The following is a 27,933-nucleotide window of genomic DNA, read 5'->3' on the forward strand; positions in this document are numbered from 1 at the left end:
AATGGTTAGGGGCAGCCTTCAGACACAAGTTCCATGTGTCTGACGGGTAAATACAATTTGACTGGCAAATCGATGTGCGTGCGCGCGGACACGCGCGTTTCGTAAACGCTGACATATTACCAAAATGAATCCGCGCCTCGCAAAAGTTTTATATCACGTGGCGTTTATTCTGGACCGATCGTCCCAAATAAAAGATGACATTTACAAAGGATTCCAGACATATTCTAAGAACCTTTGGCTAGGTTGAAATAAACAAACACCGGTCAAATCAATATCTAAATTAAATGCTCCACTTACTTTCAAGGTCTGCCCGGTGAACTGCAACTATAGCTAACTTAAGTCAATATTTGAATCCTAGTTTTTATCATCTCACCTGTACAAGCATTGACTGTACCAGTACTGGACATTGTACTTTCTCTCATCAGGGGGTTTCTGTTTACCGTAAGGGAGAGTGGGATTCTCGTAGTTCGTTACACTCAACACGAGCTCACTAGCGTCTGAAAGTGCACAGTGTGTACTTCTACTTGCTTGTTAGACAGATTCGGATGCTTGTTAGATGTGCGTGTCGTAAGCAAAACACGCTGGTTTGATCGTGTATTCTGCATTCTTAAATCACTCAATATCTGCTCATAACGTATGTATTATCAGAAATTCAATGTATTAAGCTATTTTTAAGGTACTATAGATTCTGGGAACCAATACTTACTGAAGTGAACAAGTTGTTCTGCTGTGAAATGGATGGAAAGACTCGAAGACTTTTCAACTAGCCCTGATTTGATATAATCGTCAGAATTTGGAACGTTGTCAACTCCGACAAGAACACTTAGCGGCACGTTTGTCATCGTATTCATACATGTGATCTGAAAATATCATGAGTTAAATCATCGCTAGGTTTTTAGAAAAAATGAAATAAAAAACTAGATATTTAAACCGTTTCGTAATGCTGCAAGGGGACAAGTCTAAAATCAAATGCTTACTCCATAAAACAATGACGATAATAATATCTACCTGAACGGTTAAAGCACCATAATTATCAAGTTCAATCCTGTGAATGTGAGCCCGTTTCTCAACTTTGTACTGGTTAGTAGTCGATATGTCTTCCCTCTTGTGGCTTAAAACACTGAACACTGACTCTGTGTTACCCTGAAAATACTGTATAACCCAGAGGAACATTTTACCAATGTTTTGTATTGGGATACAACTAGAAAATATCAATGATCTAAGAATGAAAAAACCATGCTAAACTTGTATAGTTAATGAGCATCTCAACTAAAAGGTATTAACGCAATCTGTACCTTGGTATCGTTAACAGGAAGGGTGATGGTTATATCCTCCTTTGTGTCCATAATTGGGACTTCTGATCCATTACAATATCTGTGTTCTACGTTAAAATCTTTATCAAAACTCAAAAGGCATTCATTTTTAGAGTGTTTAAACATTAACGGCCAAAATCATGAATTAAAAAGAACATACATCATCTGAAAGTTTCACTACAAATACATATCCCCAAACGAAAAGTAACACCACCAGGTACCTCAGAGACAAGGAGCTGACGTGACTTGAGACAGGGTCCAGAGCACCGTACGGGTTCTCATCATATAGCACCATGTGACCCTGTACACATTCCTCACGCTGGAAATCCACACTGTGTGGTAGCTGGAACTTGTATCCTGACGTTTCAAATGTTTCTCTTCTAACGTGTCAGGTTCTAGCTTTCTACCAAGGACCCCTGGAGGACATGTCTCATTAAGATCAGAAGGGAGGGGTCATGGTAATATCTTTTGTGGAGAGTATCCCGTAAGAAAGGATTGTTCACAAAAAGTGTAGGTAGCTAATATTATGTAACCAACAATTTGAAGCTATAATAAAGTTGTACCCAGTAACACAAGGTAACAAACCTACGAACTGTTGTTTTTGTACCAAGTCCGCTTCCCCAGATACCCGCTCATTAAGTTGGATAGTGAGCACGAGGGCAGTGACGTCATCACACAAGGTGTAGGCCTGGTTTAACAGGGACAGATATAGTTCCGTCTCTCCTGATGAGAACCTGATAACATTTCATCAGATTATTGGGGGGAAATAATAGCAGATGGGCTGCAGAGTATTGAGAAAATAAGGGAACCATGATTTATATTTCGGCGTTTGGTAACGCCCATTTATTAAAACCCCGATTCAAACCCTAACTTTAAATTTTTGGAATCTTACTTATACAGAGAATATAATTCAGAGAATTCCCTTTGTATCTTTGTACGACCGCCCACGTGCAAATAGAAGAGAAATAGGTAGTTACATAATAACCATGGTAACGAGGGTTATTACGTGTAAGTGTAACAATCCTCGTTACTATGGTTACTTTGCAACTTCTTATTTTTCACCTAATTTTCACGTGGGCGGTCGTACAGTGTACAGAAAGAAGTCTCTGAATTATAAAGTTACTAGAAACCCGCTAGTCGAAAGCTTTGTTCGGGGAAATTTTAAAAATCAGTTATGTTTTAATTTCTCTTCATCATATAGCTCTGTTATACTGTAGACATAATGGAATTTATCTAACAATGGCGACAGCGTTGTTAGTATTCGGATTCCCAAAACGATACTTTTTACCGCATCAAAAAATACCAATCACAACCAAAGTTATGAATATAAGTCATAGCGTGAGCGTAAATGTGAGCTAGTTTTGAAATTATGACGTAGCATACAGCATAACAACGCGCGTAGTTAAGATGTTTTTGCTTGCGCACGTGCATTTTAACGTTGCTACGCAACAGCGCAGTAAACCTTTGCTAAAATAACGACATTATTCTAACGGTTATTTTACCTCACTTCCGACGTTAATTATAAAAAATCTAAAGCCTAAATCAAAATTCTAAGAATGCTATAGCCTATCCCTATCCTTTTTCTACAACCCTGCTAAAAATGGCGAGGTTTCAACTCCATTTGCAAGCTGGGTTTGATTTCACCAGAGGGTCATTTTGAGGTCGATTTTCGGTGTTTTTTCTTCTATGTCCCCGTTGCCGGGGAAATTTCGTCAAGTTTAAATTATAGTATAGATAAGTAAGACTAGAAAACCCGTGGTCACAGGGAGGAAGTAAGAATAAGAGAATTATTCCCGCTTGAGAGGAGTAAAAACTAACAGTTTCTGGGTAAGCGAGAGAAGTTTGTTGAGAATATCCAGGATAACTTCAAGTGAGTTGTCGGGCAGTGAGTACTCTCCCGCTAAAACTTCTCTAAGAAATGTCAACAACATCTCTAGAAACTCAATAAACAGCTGCAATCCTTCCTGAAATTATCAAATCGTAAGTAAACCAGGCAAACCTTCGGTGATTAATTTATTCCACAGAAATTAGCAACCCTTCTAAAAGGAATATAGTTTTATTCAAAAATGTCGAGCTGAGTCGAGTCGTCCTCCCTGTTACAAAGTTACATGCCAATCTCGTTAAAAAGTATCTAATTAACAAAAGTAGTACAGTCAAATCCGTCTTTTTGTCGGACAAAATTCGCAACAAAGCGATTTTAACGGGATATGGTCGGGACAGGTCCCAGGAATCATTCCAGAGAGTTCCCAAAATCCTCGACTTCAGGAAAATCCACAGTTACCACTTTTTTACCACCTTTTTACCACTTTGGTTTTCCGCAAATAAGTCACGTTCTGAATATCCTAGAAGATTCTAGTTTAAAGCATTGTGTTTAGAAAACAAAGAAGAACAATTTTTTCTTTAACAACTTTTTCAAAAATAAATTATTTAATTAATTAATTAAATAATTAATAAATTTTCAAATATTTCAAAAATACATTTTCATAAAGAATGTTCACAATTACATTCCACGTATATTGAACTAATTTTTATGAAAATTTTGAAAATTTTCACTTACAATATTTTGGACTTGTAAAATTTTCGAAATTTGTAAAGAAAAACCACTATTTACCACTTTTTACCACATCGAATCTCCGCTAATAAAACGACTTCTGAATGTCGTAGAATGTTCTAGATTGAACCAATGTGTTCAAAATATAAAAGAGAACAACTTTTTATCCGACAACCTTTGGATTAGATAATTAATTAATTGGTTAATTCGAATATTAAACAAATATTCAAAAATTATAAAAATTATTTTTGATCAAAATGTTAAAAAATACATATCACGAATAATTAACAAATTTTCATTAAATTAATCGGGAAATCGAAGTAGTACTTTATATAACCATATATACTAGATAAGAGTCTAACTTATGAGTCCTCAGCTGGCACATTGGTGCAATTGTCCTGACATTTGAGGCAGGTTGATCCACAATGTATTCCTGCTTTTCTGCATGAACAAGCATTGCCACAACCTGACTTTAAACAGTTGCAACTGATTTTTTGAATGAGCTTTTTCGGAGCTGTACTCATAAGAGTGGTCACTGGTACATGTGTCCCATTGTTCTGAACAATTTGTTCATCTTCCATCCCCAGCTTATCGGATCTAGGTCATTCTCATCCCACGCCTGCAGCTGATGGTAAACACGATAAGAATGTTGTTCAGCTGCCCCAGATGTTGGCGAGAGCTGTTCGCACTTGATGTCTGCTGTTAAAGATTGCGACTTCTGTTCAAGACCTGAAAGTCTAGCTTCATCTAGTGATCTCGATTTTGATGAAATCAGCTGCAGCATTAAAAGTTCTCCTACATGATTTATGGTAGCTGCCAGCTGGTGTAGAATTTGCCGAATAAAAAGCATCTATTACACTTTCATCGATGGATGCGATCGTTCTGAAGAGCCGATCCTTACCAACTCCGTGGATCCGACTGGTGGTGTCTGATCCAGTGAAAGTGTGGCACAGCAGCTTATCGTGTTTACGACTTACGTGCCTCCTACCAATCGCACTTCGAATTTTCTCAATGTCATAGATGTAGCTTTTTGTGGTGAGAAACAGTAGGTGGTCAAATGCAAAGTGTTTTGTCATGTGCAGTAAAATTACAAGCAAATCAGTATCATCACCAATTACAGAAACATCAACTTGATTAGACCACTCAACTGCCTCTCTGCAAATCAAAACGATGTGCGAAACGGATTGAAAATGACGAAGTTATCAAGCAATTTGTTCATCTCGTTAGCGAAATTGATTGGGTTATCAATGATTACCTAATCGCTTATCACGTGACAGTGTGCTACGATACCGTAATTGGGCTTTCTGCACGATTTCTGTGCCACGCTTTCACTGGATCAGACACCACCAGTCGGATCCACGGAGTTGGTAAGGATCGGCTATTCAGAACGATTCCGATAGTGGGAATCTAGTGCACTAAGCTACGGAGAAAGTCACGTGAAATTTTTGGGCGAGCGAATTAGTAACTTAGTAAGAGCCTAACGTATGTTTACTATACCAACTTACCCTGTCTGTAATCCGGTTTGAGGATTCATCATTTGGTGCGATCTCTACGTTACAGAATGGAAATTTGTTTAAACTGTGTTCGTGGACTAAAGATGGTCCTGCCTCATTTACAACGGAGTACGGACCCCTCTTCATTGGCCGATATAATAGTTAATAGCACTATGTGCTATTCAGTATGCACTGAAGGGGTACCCTAGGAAGTTTCTTGAACTTTTAACAGGTACCCCTCCTCATTTAACCCTCAATTAAGTTTCCTATCATTCGGTTGAGTCGGCCGTTGAGATCGCATAGATCCAATGGATCCTTAGCTACTCCCTAGACTAGGTGACACTGGGATTCGAACCCTGAACCTTCTGCGCAGAAGGCGGATGCTCTAACCGCTAGGCTAGATATGAATCTTTGGAACTGGTCTATGGTCACTGTCTGCAATAATGCACACAAGACGTCACTCTGAGCTGAATCAGTCATGCCGTTGTACTGCCGTTTAATTTCTTCTTGTCAAAATATTAACTATTTAGTGTGATTTAAGTCCTCGATTTTTAGCAGATTCAACTTTTTTACGAAGAGAAGTAAACATAAAGTAAAGCTGAAGCTTACGCTTCCAAACAAACCAGTTTAACAATTAAGTTAAGCACAACACTAAGTCGAGAGATATGATGTGTAAATAGTTATAAGCTATAATAGTATCGTACAAATTTGGATATTTTACCGTTTATTCCATTTATCTGGATTTTTAATCTGTTATCTTATCTATGTGACGGTGTATGTTCTGTTATTCAAGTAAATCCATTTTACGTTTTACGTCACGGCAAATATTTTTGATACAAATTGTATTTTGAAATTTTTAAAAATTTAATTATTATTTAATTAACTAATTAATTAATTATCTAATCCAAAGGTTGTCGGATAAAAAGTTGTTCTCTTTTATATTTTGAACACATTGGTTCAATCTAGAACATTCTACGACATTCAGAAGTCGTTTTATTAGCGGAGATTCGATGTGGTAAAAAGTGGTAAATAGTGGTTTTTCTTTACAAATTTCGAAAATTTTACAAGTCCAAAATATTGTAAGTGAAAATTTTCAAAATTTTCATAAAAATTAGTTCAGTATACGTGGAATGTAATTGTGAACATTCTTTATGAAAATGTATTTTTGAAATATTTGAAAATTTATTAATTATTTAATTAATTAATTAAATAATTTATTTTTTGAAAAAGTTGTTAAAGAAAAAATTGTTCTTCTTTGTTTTCTAAACACAATGCTTTAAACTAGAATCTTCTAGGATATTCAGAACGTGACTTATTTGCGGAAAACCAAAGTGGTAAAAAGGTGGTAAAAAAGTGGTAACTGTGGATTTTCCTGAAGTCGAGGATTTTGGGAACTCTCTGGAATGATTCCTAGGACCTGTCCCGACCATATCCCGTTAAAATCGCTTTGTTGCGAATTTTGTCCGACAAAGGCTTAAATTAGGACGGATTTGACTGTACGTCGGGATAGCCTACTGGTCGGAAGGTGAACCAATTCTGACACGTGACACTTGCCTGCAATGAACCAAATACATTTCACGAGGAATATGGTCGTATTTGATGAAGCAGTTAATCAATAATCTGACCTCGTTAGCGTTAGTGTTGAGGAAGTTAGCGACAGTGAAGCTGAGACTACTAAGATAAGTAGAGAGGTCTCCAGTGTTGTTTACTCCAGATAACACTTCCCTCAGCTCTGCCGCCCATTTGTTGGTTGCACTGTCCTCCTCACTGTGTAAAGTCATTTATTAATAGAAATTAAGTAATAACATTAACTAAATTGAACAGATTTCTATGGATTGTAATAAAATTAATTAATGGGATCATCTGCCTGAAATGTAACTTCAACAATGGTTTGTGTTCAGAAACTCAAGTGAAACTTCTTATCGTCCCCATTGGAATAAAAAATCGGCCGAGTCCTAATTGGGTTGGTGTTGAAATGATCCGAAACACCCGAAAATTAATAATGGCCCAAAATTTAATATACTCAACTGAAGACTGGTTTGTGATTTGATACAAAATTTAAAAATATTCGAGTTTGTTAACTTGAATTGAGGCAGTAGAACCTGTGAATTTGGCAGGATTGATCTATTATGGGTGATATATTATTTACTTATTTATCTTAATTCTTACACACACTACTTATTATATAATTAGTTAATGATCCAGGAAACGATTAACGGGCAGGCGGGCAGGTACCAGGGTGTTTATCGTTATAATTACTACTCCATAACAGGTCTTATACCCGTTTAACTAGTAATCAAGGTAGTATAAGTTAGTATACTCTTTAAACCTTTAACTAAGCGTAGTAATCATAGTTACTCTGCCGACGGCAGAGTCTGCCGTTTTCTGACAAAAGTGCACAAAGGTTCATTTTGTGCAAATTGACTTTAAAGATTTAAATTCTGTAATTGCTCTGGACTAGCTGCTGTCAAATTTAGACTGCACCGGGCACCCACTATGTTTCTAAGGTGCTTTGTCGACTTTTGAGACTTATGACAAAAGTTAGCCTAAAACTGCTGTGATGAAACACTGGTTGTAATATTGGGAAGGGCTAAAATAAAAATTTAAAAATTTAGTTTTCTGATAAAAGTGCTTAAGTGCACCAACATTTGTGGTAACTTTATCTGCGATCATTCAACAAGGAGCTTTTAGAGGATTTTTGCCACTTTTTACCACCTTTCTCGTTTGTCAAATATCTTTAGTGGTAAACATCGTATAAGGTTGCAGATTAATCGAGAGCGTTGATACTATCAACAGAAAAATGTTCTGCTTAGAAAATTTTCACGTTTCAATTAGTTAATTAAATATTTAGCTAATTTGCAAATTTAAAAAAAAATTATTTGCTCGAAATGGTCGGAATTTTGTTTAATGGAATGATTTCCTTAACATAACAGGGTCTTAAAGCACGTTGAAGCGCACCATTTACACCTAAAATTGGGGTCCAAGCCTCGTCTCTGTGGTGTTAGGGCAATTTTTATGACAAAAGCGAAAAATATGATATTTTTTTGTAACTTTGAGGTCCAAAACATCAACTTTCCAGTTGACTGAACACATTTTTGTTGAGGGCACCAAAAACTGCGCCAGAATTCTTAGAACAATTTAATGTTAAATATCAAAACAATCCGATGTTTCCTGACTGACTTTTTGTTCAAAATAAGCCTGATATGGACAATTTCAGCTCCTTTCAAGATGCGACAATTATTTTTTTCCAAAAAATGCACTTTAACCTGGCAATGCTCGATTAAAGAAATGGAGGTTCTCAAAAACAACTTGTTCGGTGTGGAGACGGTGCGCTAGATGGTCACTGAAGTTCCTATGACATGTATGAGGTCATTTGAGTTGGCCGACACAAACCCCTGTTTTGGTGTATTCCCCCTTAAAAAGTTCTCCATTGACAAGTCGGCAATTTTGACGGGGAAGGTTGCTTTCTGAAGTTTGTGACCATCACCAATCGATCCGTCGTGAAAATTTAGCTTCGTAAATATCGTTTATTTAGCTTCAGTCGACAGAATCAACATTTGATTAAAAGTATAATGGCTTTAAAGCACTTTTGTGACTGTAAGTGCAACAAATTGTTTTTTTTTTCAGGCCAAGAGACCCACGATCACTAAATTGCCGTCACTAGGCCAGTTTTTGACGTAAAAAACAATGCAACCATTTTAAGATAAACGGCATCCGTTTTCAAAAATGGTCTTTATTCTTTAAGCACTTTTCTCAGAAAATGACAATATTTTGCATTTTAGGGGGTTCCAAAAAGGAATTTCAAAAAGGGGGGTCGGCGAACGTATCCATTGACTCTCGTGGATAGTTCTAGACCCAAAAACAAAAGGTAGACCAAAAAAACCCGAAATTTCCAAAATGTTACTATAAGCACTTTTGTCAGAAAACGGCAGTACTAGTGTGCCCAATTTGTTAAACCAGCGATTTTGTGTTTCCGCACGACGAACGAGCTTTGGTAAGGCGCACAGTAAATCCATTTAGGTTCCTAGTTTAACTATGATATTGTGAGCAAAACCCTCTATATTTTGTAGATATCAATTTAATTACGTTCGCTAAATAATCACAGCTCAATTTAAGAATGCCCTCAACTTTGTAAGTTCACTTTTGTCAACGGATGACGACAAAGGTGGACTTAATGTACAACTATATTTACCGAACCCTCGCAGCACCAATTTGTCTGAAGAAGAACGCCGTTAGTCGTTACTAGTTGACCCCTTTACCAAACTAAGGGACCCTGTGTTGTTCTATTTTATGGAAGCTATTGGCTTTATTGTTTTGCACCTTTACCTTCTCATTAACCGGTGTTAATATTTTATGGTTTGAACACATTGACTGGTAACGGGTTCCGAATTTGATTTCGAATTTGATTTTAGTACCGCTGATCTGACATTATCAACATTGCAATATAGTGTAATCTATTTTTGTAAAACCTCATTGGTTCGTGTCCAGACTTATAGCTAAGTGATGCACTTCAACACAGCAAGAGTCTAGTAACTTAAATAGTAGCAGTACATACTGTTAGATTAATACTGTAAAATCGTTAATTCGTTTCTTTGTTTCACAAACTAAGTTTACCACAACATCGGTTAAGGTAACCCACAACCAACACCTCCGCTTGTAAAGACGGATTAACCTATTCTAGACGGTACGTGGCGCACGAACCGTGCATCCGTGAACTTGTTATACCGTGATTGATAGGTATATCACAGTCCATTATTTCAGTACGTATTATACCATTTTTGCTCGAGTCCAATTAGAATATGCCACATTGCCACGAGTATGATCAGAAAACATCAGTTATTTCTCACGAAAGACAATTTGAAGTTTGAACAATTTGTACTCACTCAATTTCTTGTATGATCTTTGTTAGGTTCCATTATGTTTGTCTCGTACATAATTGTTTCTCATTTTTCTCATAAAATTTAAATTTATTGTAGGTGGATATATCATCCCAAAGAACAGATTACAGAAGTGCCGAACATTGGTAAATATAGTATAATATACTTTGAACTTTAAATATGGCAAATACAAGCTACCACGTGCTGTACATGACGGATATGGAGGGCCACACCTTTAACGGAACTGCAGATAAGATGATCGGAGCTGCGCTGGTTCTGTGTATCAGTGTGGGAGTCCCTGGAAACATAATCTCCCTCCTCTTTTTCTGGAGTAAGCGGAAAGACTCCCTCCCCAATGTTCTATTGACAGTTCTCAGTGCTGCAGACGCCTGCACGTGCGCACTGACCCTTCCCATAATCTGCTCTCTGGTGACTGGTAGACGGCCCCTGGCATTCTTTCTAAACTACACTATATGCGGTATGTGGTATGTTCCCTTCTACTTCACATTGCGCTTCTCCCAGTTCATGGTCCTGGTTGTAAGTGTCACCAGGACTCTGGCCATCCTGGCTCCCTTTTACCAGGTCAACAATGGTGGGATTTGTGTGGCGTGTGCCATGTATGCTGGATACATTCTCACTGTGCAGAATGTTCTCTTGGGTTCTGGAGTGACCAAGTTTATGTACTTCTCTTGGATTGCATCTTGTACGGAGACTAACGCCGTCAATCCGCCTGATTGGAAATACACGGCCCTTGTTATGAACAACGTTGTAAATCTTACTCTTATCTCTGTTATCGTGTTTGTGAGTTTTGTTTTGAGTGTCATGGCCTTGGCAAAAGAATCTTCTAATCATGCTAATGCAGGCGATATATTTAGACGTGCTTCTATCACAATAACTATCATTACAGCTGTCTTTCTCGTCTGCAATCTCCCCATGTTTCTGGCGGAGCTTTTGAACAATATGTTTTTCTGGAAAATATTGTCTGGAGGAGGCGCCACTAAGAGTCCCTTCTTCGTCTGGTATTTCATGTTAATGGGCTACAGAGTGTTTACCCCAATCAACGCCGCTCTCAATCCGTGTGTCTACCTTTGGAGAATGGAGGCATTTCGGATGTGGATCTTGGATTGTGTCTCAAAAAGGTTAACGAGATTGAGAAAAACAGAGGCGACTGAAATCAGTCACCATGAAACACGAGTTTCCACATTGGAAACGTTACCTATACATGACTATCAAGAAAGATCTTAGGTGAAGTGGCCAATGCCACCATCATGTCGCCACCATGCATCCACCGATTATGGCACTAACTGTATTCAGGGACAAAGGATCTAAACAACATAGCACCATCAATCTCAGCTGCTAAGGGTAACTGAGGAACGAATAAATGAGGTTTTAGGGCACGTGTCATCATACTGTCATGTATTTTAAAGAAAGAATTGTAATACTTTAGTACTTTACTGGAATATTTTTGCAATGATGCATGACGATACCAATGTCACCAATAAGCGGTACTATATATCATGTAGATGAACAGCCTTTATATTGAGAAGTAAAAACATCTCGAAGGGTGCTTATGGATTCTTAGCCTGGTGTTTATTATGTATCAATTTGTGGGTCTTGTCATATTATCCTATTTTAAATTTGTTGAATATCTACGAGTTAAAACTTCATTTATCCTATTCAAAAAATCTAAAATGACATTAAGAGCTCATGGTTCTTAAATTTTTCCATTCTCAATATATTATGTTGTATTATTGCGTTATCATATGACAATTGTTACAATTAATAATAATATCATGATTACAATTATATCTTAATCTTAAACCTTATGCTCTTATGATCAATTGAAGTTAACTCTTAATTTCTTTACAGTATTCGTATATTGTGAATATAATACGAGTAAGTAAGCTGTCTCTGCTGCGATTTTGGACAGTTCAGAAATTTATTTTTCGATTCAGTAAAAACTTTTATTTTGTATGTAGTTTGGACTAATGACTAACGTTTTTTATTCACAAATAAATACTCGGGTATTGAGTTGAGATGCAAAAATAGAATTACAGTTATTCACATCTAGGCCCTAAGATATAAAATGATCGAATAGTATACATAATATTATGTATTGCATAAGTGGCAACCAAAAATTGGAAAAACTAAAGCTTAAATCATATTGCATATTGTAAAAGCTGACCGCTGAAATATTTATAAATTTCTGACCCCAAAGTGTACAATGTTTTTAATCATCACATCAAAACAGTGTCTTTGATCATTTTCTCGAGAACAGCTGTGCTTGCCTCAAGTTCAGGGATAGACTTTAGGCACCTGTTTGTGTCCAGAACCAGGCGTTGGAGAAGCAGATCTTTCTCGAAGAGTTCCTTCCTGGAAGATTCCCTGATATTGATACAGTTAGCGTTCAGTTTCAGGAGCTGTTCTCTTGCAGCCTGAACTTTCTTTTCCCAGGTCTTCTTCTGGAAATTTACTTTCGAAAGAATGTTGTCTAATTTGTTCATCTCAGTTTCATAGATCTTCTTGACCTCCTCCCTCTCGTTTTTGTTGTGCTCAACCTCCTTTTCAAGTTCTTCGATCTGAAGTTTATGTACTTCAACTGGGTCACATTTCTTCTCAACATTCACTTTCTTGGTGCAAAGTTTAGCTTCCTGGAACTGCAGCTTCTGCTTGGCACGTCTCTGGTTGTCGTAATCTCCCTCCTGTTTCTTCTTCTTCTCCTCATGATCAAGTTTAAGACTTGCCACGTTGCTTTCTACGTTTTTGTTCTTTTCTGTAAGAGCTGCGCTTTCCTCCTTCAAGGACTCCAGATCCAGTTGTAGCTTCTCGATCTCAGCTGCAGCTACTCGTTTGTCCTCGATAGTCTTGGTTCTAGTATCCTCGGTCTCTCGGTCGATAGCTCTCTTCTGAAGTCTGAGTTCTTCGTGCGTTGCTTTCAGTTGGTCCAGTTCAGAAGACATGTTGGTGTTTTTAGAGTGATTTCTAAAGAGTTAAGGGGTTAGTTATGGTAGTATGTAATCAACTCGAAGTTTAGCAAAAGGAAAATAAATTTGTGTTAACTTGACAATTCAATAATAAACGTTTAAAAGTTTCGAAAAAAAGCACAAACAAGAAAACTGAGTTGTCTTGTTGTAAAAGACTGAATCGGATATGATATTGTCTATCTCCCACCAAAGTATTTATACTTACGATAATTAATCGATCAATTAAAGTAAGTTGTCATTTCTTCGATTAAAACTTCTCGTCTTTCATCTGCAATAATTCTGTTAATTAAAATATAAACATCATATTTCAATCCCATTGATTAATATCAATGAGCTTTATTTGAATCGGAGCCTTTACCTTATCAATTAGTTAGTTTAATTTATTTTCTATTAAAACTGCGATAGACGGAAATGAAAGTATTCACTTAAATGAAACAATAATGATTAAAATAACTAATTGATAAGGTAAAGGCTCCGATTCAAATAAAGCTCATTGATATTAATCAATGGGATTGAAATATGATGTTTATATTTTAATTAACAGAATTATTGCAGATGAAAGACGAGAAGTTTTAATCGAAGAAATGACAACTTACTTTAATTGATCGATTAATTATCGTAAGTATAAATACTTTGGTGGGAGATAGACAATATCATATCCGATTCAGTCTTTTACAACAAGACAACTCAGTTTTCTTGTTTGTGCTTTTTTTCGAAACTTTTAAACGTTTATTATTGAATTGTCAAGTTAACACAAATTTATTTTCCTTTTGCTAAACTTCGAGTTGATTACATACTACCATAACTAACCCCTTAACTCTTTAGAAATCACTCTAAAAACACCAACATGTCTTCTGAACTGGACCAACTGAAAGCAGCGCACGAAGAACTCAGACTTCAGAAGAGAGCTATCGACCGAGAGACCGAGGATACTAGAACCAAGACTATCGAGGACAAACGAGTAGCTGCAGCTGAGATCGAGAAGCTACAACTGGATCTGGAGTCTTTGAAGGAGGAAAGCGCAGCTCTTACAGAAAAGAACAAAAACTTAGAAAGCGACGTGGCAAGTCTTAAACTTGATCATGAGGAGAAGAAGAAGAAACAGGAGGAAGATTACGACAACCAGAGACGTGCCAAGCAGAAGCTGCAGTTCCAGGAAGCTAAACTTTGCACCAAGAAAGTGAATGTTGAGAAGAAATGTGACCCAGTTGAAGTACATAAACTTCAGATCGAAGAACTTGAAAAGGAGGTTGAGCACAACAAAAACGAGAGGGAGGAGGTCAAGAAGATCTATGAAACTGAGATGAACAAATTAGACAACATTCTTTCGAAAGTAAATTTCCAGAAGAAGACCTGGGAAAAGAAAGTTCAGGCTGCAAGAGAACAGCTCCTGAAACTGAACGCTAACTGTATCAATATCAGGGAATCTTCCAGGAAGGAACTCTTCGAGAAAGATCTGCTTCTCCAACGCCTGGTTCTGGACACAAACAGGTGCCTAAAGTCTATCCCTGAACTTGAGGCAAGCACAGCTGTTCTCGAGAAAATGATCAAAGACACTGTTTTGATGTGATGATTAAAAACATTGTACACTTTGGGGTCAGAAATTTATAAATATTTTCAGCGGTCAGCTTTTACAATATGCAATATGATTTAAGCTTTAGTTTTTCCAATTTTTGGTTGCCACTTATGCAATACATAATATTATGTATACTATTCGATCATTTTATATATTAGGGCCTATATGTGAATAACTGTAATTCTATTTTTGCATCTCAACTCAATACCCGAGTATTTATTTGTGAATAAAAAACGTTAATCATTAGTCCAAACTACACACAAAATAAAAGTTTTTACTGAATCGAAAAATAAATTTCTGAACTGTCCAAAATCGCAGCAGAGACAGCTTACTGAACTACTTTTATTCTTCTATCCATCTTTGCCGTCGATTCTCCACAAAATTTAAATTACAACAGCGGAATTTTGTTCTACACAACAATGTGTATATCTCACAACCCCCTTAAAATATAATTAAAACTTCACAAATAATATTTAAAATTAGTCGAACCTGATAAGACTGTTGACATCTGAGTTGATGAGTTGAAGAACTAACTGATATTCGTTACTGTTCAACAGTTCAGTTGTGTTCAACGCACTCTCAGTCCAACTGTAAATCATAATTGGTTAGATAAAAGGAGTGTTTTTTCAGGTTTGGTTAGGACGGTTATATTGAATACTCATAGTTAAATGGAGTTAAACAAATGGAGTTGATCGTAAAAAATTTAGGACTTTCTGCGTATATGTTAATAAAATTAAAGAATCTAAACAATAAATTGTAACTAAATACAAGAAGAGACAAACCTTGGCACAGCGACAAGAACAGGCGTCAGACTGGTCCTTGCCCCGGAGCTATCAAACACAACAACAGTGACCAGGTGAGGTCCCTCTGGGAGGAGGAACCGAGAGTGGGACTGAGGACCACTGTACACCACCACCGGGAACTGGGTGCTGTTGTAGGTCACGTGATAGTGGATTTGTCCACTTTGTGAGACCCAGTTTGAGCACGATACTTCCACTATACCGTCTGATAAAGGTGAGGTTGTTTAGGGGAATTGTTAACGGAACTTTATGTTTGTTTAACTCTTATTGATGATCTATATTATATCATTATGGTCTGAGATTCTAGTGTTAAAAGCTGAACCTTGTACAGTTGAATTAGACATACTGCATAGTAAGCAATCTATTATCCATCCAGTAACATCTCATCACTCATTTGAGTGAAGGTCGAATGCAAAGATAAGAAATAAAAAAACTGTGACTTTATTGAAAATGAAATGTAAATGTTTTTGAACCAATGATAAAAAATAGAACATTTTATCTTCATACTGATGTCACTAATCAACGCAAATGCTCGGCGAACAAAAGCCATATAGTGTATTCAGATCAAGTATATTATATAATACAACCCCCGGTTTAAGAAATAAATCATCTAACTTCCAAAGAAATAATCCCTCTATAAATAATCCAGTATTTCACTGTTACTCCTCACTGTATGGACCACTTCCAAACACCTGTATCTCAATAAAGTTCATGTACTGATCCAGAGCCTGTTTCATGTATATCTTCCTGGCGTAGACGTTATCAACTACTCGGAGATTGTAGAGTGACTGAGTATCGTGTAGCGAGCCGATAAGTTGTTCATCTGCGTAAATCAGCACACCAACAGCGAAGGATCGGTACGAGACTAGCCTATTCCACAGCTTGATAGTGTGGATCTTGAAGAAACCCCCTAAGTCAATTATCAACATGTTACCTTTCTGATTCATGTCTTGTCCTGACTTTTGCATTGGATTTGAGCCATCATATTCGCTTTCTAAAGTGTAAACACCATCCACAGCAAAATCTGGGTGGTATTTGTTGTCCCAAGTGGTGTTTTGCCATGTCAGCTTGTGTTGAGAGATCAGCCTTATTTCTGATCTCATGACATCAACCATCTCCTCAACTTTGCTAACTATGGTATTTACTTGAGCGCTAACTTGAGCGCTAACATCGGTGATTTTGGTAGTCAGATTCGACTTAACTCCAGCCAAACTGGAAATAATTCCCTCCTGCTCTGCACTAAGAACGTCTATCTTATTCTCCAACTTTTTGACTGAATCTGCAACATCTTTAACCTCTCTGACAAGATCCATAACCCGAAGAGCCATCAGCGCCGCTCCCTGTCTCTCACTTAACAAAGAATACATCTCCTCTCCTAGGTTCAGGGTCTCCTCGCGGAAGTAGTGTTTCAGTGTCGATATGTCGTCATCTCCTCGTTCAGCCGGAGCTGGGGGTGTGTCAGCTCTGCTTTTAGCGAAAAGATTCGAACTAGAAACTAGCACAACTACCAGAACCAGCAATTTACACATAGTTGTATAGATGTAGAGAATGCCCTATCGGTGGATTCGACAAAAAACTTTACAATGTCTCAAAAATCGCGGTGCGAATGAACAAAATAAAAGTACCCGTTTCCACGGCTGTCGGCTGATGAATGATTGTAATTAAAAGATAAAAAGTTCTTCGCGCTTCTAATTAGATTCTTTATTCCTGGACATCAGCCGTACAGCTAGGAGCACTCATTTCTTAGCTGGATTTATGAACACCTCACCAATAAGGATACGAATGAGTTGACACGTGATTAGATTGAGTTTCAAAAGTAAAACTAGGCATCTTAAGGCACCTGAAAGGAACTCCTTCGAACTTTTAAAGCACAAATCGAATTAATAACTTAAATCTCAACGTTCAAGTTGGTTAGAAACGCCCCTGTCTACGGATGAATTTGTCTACGATAACAATCATTAAGTACCTAATACCAGATTGACCTAAACCGATAAAATCCTAAAATTACCGTTGTTGAGCAGCACATCACACTGTCCACCACTAGGGCCACATTGGAACTGGAGTAACTGTCCCGCACATACCCCCTGCCACACACATCCCTCTACTTTGTACCTCCCTCCCGCTTTAAACACTCCACTCTTTACCACCAAGTTCTTCTTATTCAGACCTGTTGTCGTCATCTCCTCTGGAGGGAGAGAGGGGGGTTTAAGGAGGCTAGGTATTCGGAAGTAAAGCTACATTTTAGAATTTTTGTGATTTTTGGAATGGCACGGCAAACACATGATACGATAATCATGATGTTGATAATTATGACAAACTGTTACTGAAGAGGTACCTTTCAGAGAGAAAGTTGAGACGCTGCTCTGTTGGACGGTTGTATACCCGCACTCCTCGCTCGACAACTCCACCACACTCCAGTACACATCAGGATTAAAGCAAGGTACCCCTCTGTGAGAACACTGTAGGGAGGCCACTGTCCTCTTGTTTGGCGACAACTCGTGCAGGTCTGACACAGTGAGCTTCAGAAGTGGCACCACGTAGTTAGTCACGTTGAGAACCAGATTAGTGGAGCTGATGGGTTGGTCGTTCAGCTGGAGGTTGACGGAGATGTCAACGAATCCCGAGACGTTGAAACGGAAGGAGACGTCGGGTGAGTTGACGAGGTTCTGTTGGAGACAGGGGTCGTAATGGAGCTGTATTGGTCTGAAGCTACAGGACCAGGTGAAGTGGAAGTCGTCTAACGTTAAAGAGGTGTTCAAGATTAAACTGTGAGCAAAAGATATTCTGAGTGTTTCTTTTGTGTTAGTGGTAGTGAATGTTGGGTAATTTAAGATAGGTATGATAGGAACAGAAACCACGGTCATCAAAACTTCATCGGATCTGTATAAGTCTGGAGACTCCGCCACATAAACCACCATTCTCATAATGTAGCTTCCTGCGTCCAAGAAATTTGCACGGAAAGTCAGAGTTTTAGACCTAGACTCCGTAAAATCTCGGACACTCTCCCTCTCAAGCGTCAAAACAGACCACTTTATAGCGTGTTTACTCTCACAGTTGGTGGTGATGACCGCTTCAAAAGAGACAGAGTCAGTGGAAAGGACCCTGATGTTATCACCCCCGGTGATGTGCACAAGTGGAGGGTGGCAGCTGCTGTTGCTCGTCACCACTAGTGTCTCTGACACACTCTGCTCACTCACGTCGTTGTAGACGCTCAGACTCAGGGTGTAGGTGCCCGGGGTTTCTAGGATGATGCTGAAGTCTGAAGCGTCCTGTTGTTGCGTTACTCCGTCCAACTTCCACACGTAGTGGACATTTTCTTCTAGCTTGGAGGTTGATTTCTTGAATACTTCAGCGTTGAAAGAGGACAGTTGTGTCTCTAGAACCATTAAACTTCCTTTGATCATTACCCGTAAAATCTCATCTTGAACGTTGAGATTCTTTGTTAGACTGATAGTTGATAAAGAGTTGGAGACCCTGACGAATATCTCATAGTTACCGATATCAGGATACAAATGAGATACTTCAGATGTGCTGTAGACAACGCCATCACCCATGTTAACATTATATTCCACATTAAAATCGGCCTCAGGGGCTAGCACCAGTTCAAACTCTACCGGTGCACTCAACTTATGATAGGAACCAAGGTTCTTAGCAAATGTAACCGATGATAGTTTTGATTCCACCGAAACGACCTTGTAGACCATTAAACTGCTAAGATTGTTTTCCAACTTCAGGGATATATTGAACATACCCTCACGAGTCGGCTGAAACACTGCCCCGTCAAACGGAACACCATCAATGAACCAGGTGTGAACAACATTAGAACCAGCGACTAGCGAGTAATCGTGCTCCAGTTCCCGGTCTATCCTGGTTGTGTCCGGCAGGATGATAACGCAACCCTCTATCGGTATCTCAACTATAAACTCAGGAAGTGTGGATGTTGGGATGTCGATGTAGCTGATGCTGTTTGAAACACGAACTGATGGTTTAAATACACCAGTTGTTTTGTACCTGTACTTGCACGTGATGGTCTGTTCCCTGCGAACAAAATATATATCAACACAGATACTTGAGTTGGTATTAATCCAATCCAATGCAATCGATAAAATTTTGTAAAACTCATCGAAGTCCCGCAAAGTGGTAAACACAAAAATGTGTAGCAGAAGATGAAACAAAACAAATATACCTCTCAGCTACAGAGAGGTTGTAAGGTGAGTGTTCTGCCTCCTCAGTTACAATAGAGTTGGAATTCTCTTTCTCTCCAAAGTCACACCTCACAGTAGCGTTAGTGCCTCTTTCTATCAACACTGTAAGATACACTTCGTTGGTTCGCAGCGTACTCTTATCCATCTCCTGGGGTCCGGAGGAGGTCGTTAGATACATTAGATACATTAGATACATTAGATACATCAGATACAAATTAGATACATTAGATACATTAGATACATCGTACGTTTATTTTTTTAGAATGTTTGAGTTTCAATAGAATTACGACTCTAACCTGTTTGTGGTAGGAATGATCGAGAAGGCTGACTCCCTGAACCTCATTCTGGACGTATATAAAGGAGGGGAGGGACTTGTTGATACTGGAGATATCGTTAAACGCAGACATGGTCACAGGAAATACGCCAGCTTCGGTGAACTTATGTTGTAGTGTCCCTTGATTGTTACTGTTGAGAGGTGGAATTAGATCACAGTGGTCCAATTTACATGTTCAGAAATAAAAGTAGTTTTCAAGTTCTTTTTTCTCAGAAACTGAAATAATTAATCATCAAACTCGCTAACAACAGATAAAGAGTAAAGATACCAACTAACCTCATGGGTACATCGTAGGAGACGCTTCCAATCTTAGCAACAACTCCAAACTCACTCCCTTCCTTCACACTGACTCGCAGTTGAACAGCTTGTCCTGGAGCTATGACGTAGGAAGAGTTTGCGTAAGTGATTACTAGTCCTGAAACAGGCGTCAGCACGTGCAGGGAGTTGTGCGCGCAGCTAGAACTCACGTTGTTACGGATACAACATCTTATCTTCTGCTCCCCAACCTGTAGAACATATCCTCAGCAAGAATAAATCACACGTACTTACATAGGGTTTTTCAACTAAAAGGTTAACAAATTTAATATAACTTGAAGTATGTACTCGGAACGTTTTGACACTATAAAAGTATCAAGGCCTTTCAGACACAATCATATATGATAAAAAGAGAGTTTGCTTAACATTGTAAAGTCATACCTCGTTGAAGAGATAAGAAACTGAGGAGATCAATACAGGATTAGTATCAGATAGCATATGTTTGGTAACAAGAACATCAGACACGTTCCACGAAACCACTAAATCTGGTTGTGGAACAAACTCAGCCCCAGATGTAGCGACAAAAGATACAGAACTGCCAACAGCTACGGAGGTATTAGGTGAGATCCCAACGGAGGCAACAGAAAACACAACATCCACAACATCCTGCACGATGATCGTATGTGTCTCTTCGGACGAGCTGATATTGTTGTAAGTTGTAACCTCAACAAGTTGTTCCCCTGGTGAGTTGAAAGTGAGGGTGAACTCCACTGTCTCCCGCTGGCACTCCACAGTGTCCTCCTCAGCAGTGGTTTTAATGGTGACGTTCTGGTAGCTGGTTGTAGGACAGCTGATCACCAAGTTAACTGGCTGGCTGGTTGTAGCGTACTCGTCTGGTACGAATCTGACTGGCACGTTTCCCACCAAAGATTCTACATAAACTGTTTTCTCTGTATACTGCCAACTCAACATATTGTACACGTACTGGCCTATAGTTAAAGTTCCGATCGTTTTGAAATAAAATTTGTAGGAAGCCTGGTTGTTGGTAGAACTATCAACATTTTCATTTTCAGGGAACTCTAAACCCGATTGTGTGAGAATCATGTCCACTTTGGGATTGTTGTGGGTCCACAGGTAGTTGTCCGCTACCACATCAGACTCTAGCTCCAGAACCTGACCTCTTTCAATGAAGTCAGGAAGTGGAATGGTTGGTTTTTCCACTCTTTTAACAACGGTAATCTTGTTCTGGAACTCACTACACTGTTCTAGCTGAGTGTTGGAGACACAGACCGTTAGAGAGGTTGACTGGACAGGGTCCGGGTAGGTGTAGGTGTAGGATAAGGTGTAGGATGCGTCCTTGTTGTATAGGTCTTCTGAGAGGACTATGGGGGTGTCGTCTCCAGGATGCAGGGTTATCTTCAATCCTGTACCTGATCACAACATGTTTTATTTAATGCAAGTAGAAAAGTAGAAAAATAAATATACAAATAAAAGTCAGATTTTGGAAATGTTAAATAGATTCACGAAAACACGCCAATAACTGATATCCCACCTCTGGTAATATTGCAGCTGATCTGAATCCCTCCCCCCGTCAGCACAAACACCACCCCCTTGTCCTCCAACATCACCTCCGACACCACCTCTAGGTATGAAACCTGGAACTCTTGGTCAGTCACTTCCACCACCAACTCCACTGTCTGAGGCTGCAAGAGCAGGTTGTCGGCAGTCACGCTGATGGTGTGCGTAGTCAGGGTGGAGAAGGTCAGGGTGTTGGGGTCTGGATACCACGTGTACGTTACTTCTGTTCCTGGAGTAGAAATTTGGATAGTTGTCGATTTAATAGAGATCGGGTTAACTATTTAATCAACAATTATGAGACTTCAAATATGGACACCTTAACATATTCATACCATAATAATGTAATAAAATATGCATATTTATCAACAATCATGTCATCAGGATATACGAGTGCATTTTTACATCCTAGGTGGTGTCCACTGAAGTTTGAGCGAGGTGGTAATTGTAAACCAGATGTACTCCTGCTCACTGCATCGCCCTCTAATCGGCACCCAATCCCAACACAGTATTGCAGTCACGTGACAAATCGAACCAATCAAATGGGATAACGACTGCGAGTTAACATCACGTGTACTACTCAAAGTCAGCTTATCTAAACATTTCCTGCTGCGGTGTAGTATTACACTCAGTGACACATCGAGCATATCGTATGTTGGCTGGTGGAGTTGTATAATCTCATAATACAGCACATTTAACTTAATTTCGTTTGACTATATTGTGTTAATTTTATTTCGCGGACTAACACTCCCCGGTAATGTATTTTCATTTATTGTACCGTGACAGTGTTAACCTGCACCTTTATTCTTTATTCTTTATAATATATTAAGACGCAATGAAACACTATACGTGCTTTCAGCAGACGAGGATGAGGATTTCATGTTAATTTAAAGAGATTTTATGAAGGAGTAAATTCGTATTCCTAGCGTAAAATACTGATAGTTGGCATTCATTGATATTATTCGTTTTGTTATGCGTTTCAATAGCACCTTGTTGATATCATCGTTTTCCTTTTTTTATTTCGTCCTGACTGTTTATCACGTTATTTAACGAATTAAATATGTAGATTTCCTGATATATTTGTATTATAAATGATATTTAACGTATAGACTTACAGTAGGCTAAGGTAATACCTGTCGTGTAGACTGACCAGAGTCCATGGCTGCCAAAAAAGAACAAGTAAGTCAGAAACACTATTAGTAGGATTGATTATGAATTTCAACGGAATCATAATACCATGGGCTGAGTTGTTCATTGATAATAATATACTTTAAATGAAAATACTTGTACTAGAAATCTAATGATTGATAATGCTAACATTTTCAGCGACTACTTGTTTCGCCTATCAGCGGTCATGCTTTCAACGCTGACATGAGCAAAGTGATAATTTGTGACACGACCAACATCGCGACAATCTACCAACAAGATGCCAAGGGTATCTACACTAAGGAGACGGAGCTCACGAAGCACGCTGATCGAGTCAAGAGCGTGGACTGGGCTCCCAACTCCAACCGAATTGCTACATGTGCCGCGGACAGAAACGCTTACATCTGGAACCTGAACGCGGAAACTAAAGAGTGGGAACCTTCCCTAGTGTTGCTGAGGATTGAGAGAGCTGCCACCTACATTAGATGGTCCCCCAAGGAAGACAGGTTCGCTGTGGGAAGTGGAGCTAGACTTCTCAGCATCTGTTACTACGATGAGGAGCATGACTGGTGGGTTAGCAAGCACATCAAGAAACCCATTAGGTCCACAATCCTATGCTGTGACTGGCATCCCAACAACTACATAATCGCTATCGGATCCTGTGACTTCAAGTGTAGAGTCTTCTCATCTGCTTTGAAGGAGCTTGAAGACAAACCGGAAGTATCTGGATGGATGTCCAAGCTGAGCAAGTTCGGTACACTTCTAGCTGAGTTTGACACAAGTGAAGGATGGGTTCACGGGGTTAAGTTCTCTCCATCAGGTGACAAACTGGCTTGGGTCTCACACGATTCGTCAGTCAACGTGGTGGATATGAACAGCCAGGAGAAAGTGTTCCGGTGTCTAACCAAGTCTCTGCCCCTCACAACCGCCATCTGGCTGAACGAAACCTCCGTAGTTTGCGGAGGACACGACAACTACCCCCTGTTGTACAACATTGAGGGGGATAAGCTAGCCCATGGTGTTCGACTGGACATCAATGAGAAGAAAGCTGGTGCGGGCATGAGTGCCATGGCCAGGTTCAAGAAGCTAGATGACTTGGGCACAGATGACAAGGGAACCACAGTAACCACCACCCATCTTAATGCTATCTCTGAGCTGAGAGTGACAAAGTCTGACGAAGGAAAGGTTAAGCAATTCTCTTCTGCTGGGATGGATGGTAAGATTGTTTTCTGGGACGTCGGTGTTCTGGCCTCTACTATTACCGAGCTGAAGATCTAAAACTGAAACAATATCACAGGCAAAGCCAGTCATTTTTCTGGTAACGAGTATTAAAGCTACCTTAAAGTACAGTCATATTTATAAGTGTGCAGTGAACAATCAACTAATCATTATCAGAATTCTTACGTCTTTTTTTCTATGTGCATGAATTGAATTTAGAATTGAATAATTATACGTATTGGTTAATTTTTCTATATTTTATTACAGAATATTATAACGTAATAAAACAATGTTTAAATTGTTTCAATAATCAATATGATCAAATTTGACACGAAGTCTAACCTTTTTCAACGCCGACGGAAAACACAAGTTCATCAGAAACATTAACGGCGAGCTTGTTCCCATCTTCTGAGTAGTAATGGTAGAGTTTATCAAACAGGACCACACTCATCTTCAGTCCCTGAACTTTGTCAAGAACAGTTATTCCAGTGCTACTCTCTTTCTTTTTATCCTGAAAACGTAAACGTAGTTAATACTTTGATAAATCTTGTTAAATCTACGTGAGGTAAAACTCCTATTTAGCGCGGAGTTTGGGGAAAGCACAGTGAAATTTGTCGAAATTTGAACACTTGAAGCGAGTAGTGAACAGAGCCAAATAGACTTACAAAGCTGGTGAACGTAAACAGGACTTCATGATTTCCGGGTTTGTCCCAATGTACAGGTACGTTAATCTCTCTCGGCTGACTTGTGAAGACGGAGAGCGACATTTCGACAATCTCGTAAGGTTCTGGAGGAAAATCGGGTTAATTTAGCTTGAAGAATGAACTCGATGATTTTAAACATAAAGAGCTAGAGGTATAAATTGTGGTTAGAAAATAGAACGATCATAAATTTAAAAATATCAAACTGTCAAAATAAGAACACGCCTGTCCTTTACTGTACAATGAACATCAAATAGTAAAAACCTCCAGAATTTGGCATTTGGTTCTTTGTGTAAAGTCTAGCGGTGTCAGCACTCATCACAGCAATGAAACACTCACTACTCTCTACGAAAATGGGCCTCAAGATTGCACTGTTTATTCCTTTGACGAGGTTTAATGATGTTGAGTTCAGCAAGGTGTTCGATAGTCCACAACGTACCTGTAACGTCCCGTTACAAGGATTCAAGTAGGAAAAAAAGTTTAACAGAGAAAAAATAGTTTAAATCTAATCTTTGAATAGTTCAGGATATAATTATCAACAATTTTGGCGTCACAAATGCTTGGGTTGGCGACAATTGAACCCCGACAATTGACCCCCCGACAATACAATTTAATACAAATACAATTAACCCTGACCCTGACCCAGGACCCTGACCCAGGACCCTGACCTAGGACCCTGACCCAGGACCCTGACCCAGTACCCTGACCCAGGACCCTGACCCTGACCCCGACCCCTACCCCGACCCCGACCCCGACCCCGACCCCGACCCTGACCCTGACCCTGACCCAGGACCCTGACCCTGACCCTGACCCGTCCCCGACCCCGACCCCGACCCCGACCCCGACCCCGACCCCGACCCCGACCCCGACCCCGACCCCGACCCCGACCCCGACCCCGACCCCGACCCCGACCCCGACCCCGACCCCGACCCCGACCCTGACCCTGACCCAGGACCCTGACCCAGGACCCTGACCCAGGACCCAGGACCCAGAACCCAGGACCCTGACCCAGGACCCTGACCCAGGACCCTGACCCAGGACCCTGACCCAGGACCCTGACCCAGGACCCTGACCCAGGACCCTGACCCAGGACCCTGACCCAGGACCCTGACCCAGGACCCTGACCCAGGACCCTGACCCTAACCCGATCAATAGACCCCAGTGTAATTACATGGGGGGTCAATTGTCGGGGGGTCAATTGTCGCGGTAGCCGGTACCCAAATACTTCTCCCCGCAACTGAATAGTTAAACCATACATTTTTATTGAATTCGAGTGCTATTAAAAGTGGAGTAGTATAGAATTTGAACCTCTAAATCAATAGTTCCAGCCCTGGAAGAAAGCAATTGGACTCCGTAGATGTAACCTTTGCTCAATGATATGTCAGAATAGTAGAGGGTCCCAGGAGAGGTTTCTGTTAGTGAAGTAAACACACTTCCTGATACCAGCACTTTCGGATCTGATGAAAGAAAGAAAATCGGTGGAGTCCTAGACCATAAAAATATAAATGTAGAGTCAAAGTGTGTGGAATTTCAAGAGAAAGAAAGCTTTCAAGGGATAAGGAAATCCTTCATTAAAAATGCATGACAAAATTACGATTAAATATTCACTTCACAGCGGAAAACAATTTGATATCCCGTCAATATTTAAAGTTACCCATGATGAGAAACGAATACTTGTCCAGACCATCTGTCTTGACATTGACATATACATTGTACCCAGCGATCAGCTGAAAAGGCAACGTCTGCGTAACTCCACTTTCAACTGTAATGTATGTTTGGGGATGTTAATTTTACGACTACTTAGGATCTAGCTATAATCAGCAATACCAGATATTAGAGTTTGCAATATGAACCTGCCAGATGACTGCTGCATTCGATTAACTGGTTGGAAAATTTGGATACATTATAACATGCTTTATTGTACCAATCAGTTCTGATGGGGACTGGTCACCAATTATCATCTTGCAATGAACGGTTATCACTGTCGAGTTACTGATTGTCAAACCATCACTTGCTGCACTAGCTTTTATCCGTATTTCACCAGGTTTGAGGAACGTTCTCCTAAAGTGATTTATTGGATTGGTATAAAAGTAGAGCCACAGATTATTACTTTTCAAACTGATTTAAACAGAAATCAAACATTGTACTGGCATTGATTTGCTGTTGTTGTTGTAAACGTAAATTGTTTGCTTGTCACTTACAACACAGAGAAGACAGCATAACCATTGGAGCTTGTAACTGAAATTTCAATCCCATCAAGCACCAAATCCACCTCACCATTGTACGTTCTATCAGCAAGTGTTACAATTGCATCAACCTTGGAAACTAAATGATATAGAGGGTGTACCACAAAAAGCTAAGTAAATAAAATATTGAAGGGTTGTTAACCCTTTATAATCTAAACTCTATAAGTCTATTGCAGTCTTGAATTGAAATGAGAAATATCTGAAAGCATACTGTCAAAACAACATACCTGAATAGGCTCTGATATATTACCATCAGATGCTGACAGGGTTAAGAGTACAGGGAAACTTGACTCGGATCTACCAAAGCCAGCACATTCATTACTGTTGGAACAAAAGCAGAAGACACCGGATAGCCACCGGAAATGGCTGAAGTCTCGACGATAGCAGACACTTTTACATTGTACAGGATTTTTCTCTGTCACCGATTGGAATGATGCATCAGGGCACAGATCAGACCCTGTAAAATTTCATTTTGTAGTCATGAAAAGGTAACAAATTATACTTAACAGTATAGTACAAAAAATTACATTATTTTCATTGATAAAATTTCATCAGCAAAATGAAAAATTCTTACCTCTGACTCCAACTAGAAGCAAGCAAGCTGAAAAAATTAGCACTTTCCAATTCATATAACACTCATGACACTAACAGGAATTTCT

The 27,933-nt window shown here is 39.3% G+C and overlaps 3 protein-coding genes across 3 annotated transcripts; 2 read left to right on the forward strand and 1 right to left on the reverse strand.

The window, feature by feature from the left end:
* Positions 1 to 1,294: 1,294 nt before the first annotated feature.
* Positions 1,295 to 27,933, reverse strand: LOC134816787 (uncharacterized). Its single transcript, XM_063825784.1, has 23 exons — positions 27,849 to 27,933; positions 27,502 to 27,731; positions 27,230 to 27,345; positions 26,953 to 27,089; positions 26,683 to 26,790; positions 26,337 to 26,485; positions 25,293 to 25,467; positions 24,993 to 25,114; positions 24,670 to 24,838; positions 21,941 to 22,195; positions 20,830 to 21,818; positions 20,410 to 20,639; positions 20,096 to 20,264; positions 19,781 to 19,947; positions 17,930 to 19,632; positions 17,603 to 17,779; positions 15,577 to 15,799; positions 15,284 to 15,382; positions 6,983 to 7,124; positions 3,132 to 3,277; positions 1,899 to 2,047; positions 1,535 to 1,729; positions 1,295 to 1,374 (listed from the first exon to the last, which is right to left on the reverse strand). Exons 1-22 carry the CDS (start codon positions 27,901 to 27,903, stop codon positions 1,536 to 1,538), a joined length of 5,904 nt encoding a protein of 1,967 aa, XP_063681854.1. The 5' UTR covers positions 27,904 to 27,933; the 3' UTR covers positions 1,295 to 1,374; position 1,535.
* Positions 14,048 to 14,992, forward strand: LOC134820789 (ski oncogene-like). The gene has a single exon (XM_063831407.1). The coding sequence runs from the start codon at positions 14,066 to 14,068 to the stop codon at positions 14,786 to 14,788; it is 723 nt and encodes a 240-aa protein (XP_063687477.1). The 5' UTR covers positions 14,048 to 14,065; the 3' UTR covers positions 14,789 to 14,992.
* LOC134813892 (actin-related protein 2/3 complex subunit 1B-like) lies at positions 23,067 to 24,617 on the forward strand. The gene is made up of 2 exons (XM_063821813.1): positions 23,067 to 23,142; positions 23,290 to 24,617. The coding sequence occupies exons 1-2, from the start codon at positions 23,122 to 23,124 to the stop codon at positions 24,385 to 24,387; spliced, it is 1,119 nt and encodes a 372-aa protein (XP_063677883.1). The 5' UTR covers positions 23,067 to 23,121; the 3' UTR covers positions 24,388 to 24,617.

Source organism: Bolinopsis microptera, chromosome 1 (assembly GCF_026151205.1).
Source record: "Bolinopsis microptera isolate Bmic1 chromosome 1, MBARI_Bmic_1.0, whole genome shotgun sequence".
Lineage (NCBI taxonomy): Eukaryota > Metazoa > Ctenophora > Tentaculata > Lobata > Bolinopsidae > Bolinopsis > Bolinopsis microptera.

What these genes read in the sequence shown, in the direction of transcription:
- LOC134820789 (XM_063831407.1), top strand. Translation starts at nt 14,066, where the DNA reads ATGTCTTCTGAACTGGACCAACTGAAAGCAGCGCACGAAGAACTCAGA.
- LOC134813892 (XM_063821813.1), top strand. Translation starts at nt 23,122, where the DNA reads ATGGCTGCCAAAAAAGAACAA. An exon ending in TGGCTGCCAAAAAAGAACAA is followed by an intron (nt 23,143 to 23,289) that starts GTAAGTCAGAAA and finishes TAACATTTTCAG; the next exon opens with CGACTACTTGTTTCGCCTAT.
- LOC134816787 (XM_063825784.1), bottom strand. Translation starts at nt 27,903, where the DNA reads ATGAATTGGAAAGTGCTAATTTTTTCAGCTTGCTTGCTTCTAGTTGGA. An exon ending in CCAAATGCCAAATTCTGGAG is followed by an intron (nt 25,115 to 25,292) that starts GTTTTTACTATT and finishes ATTTTCCTCCAG; the next exon opens with AACCTTACGAGATTGTCGAA. An exon ending in CTCTCGCTTACCCAGAAACT is followed by an intron (nt 2,048 to 3,131) that starts GTTAGTTTTTAC and finishes AAATGTTATCAG; the next exon opens with GTTCTCATCAGGAGAGACGG.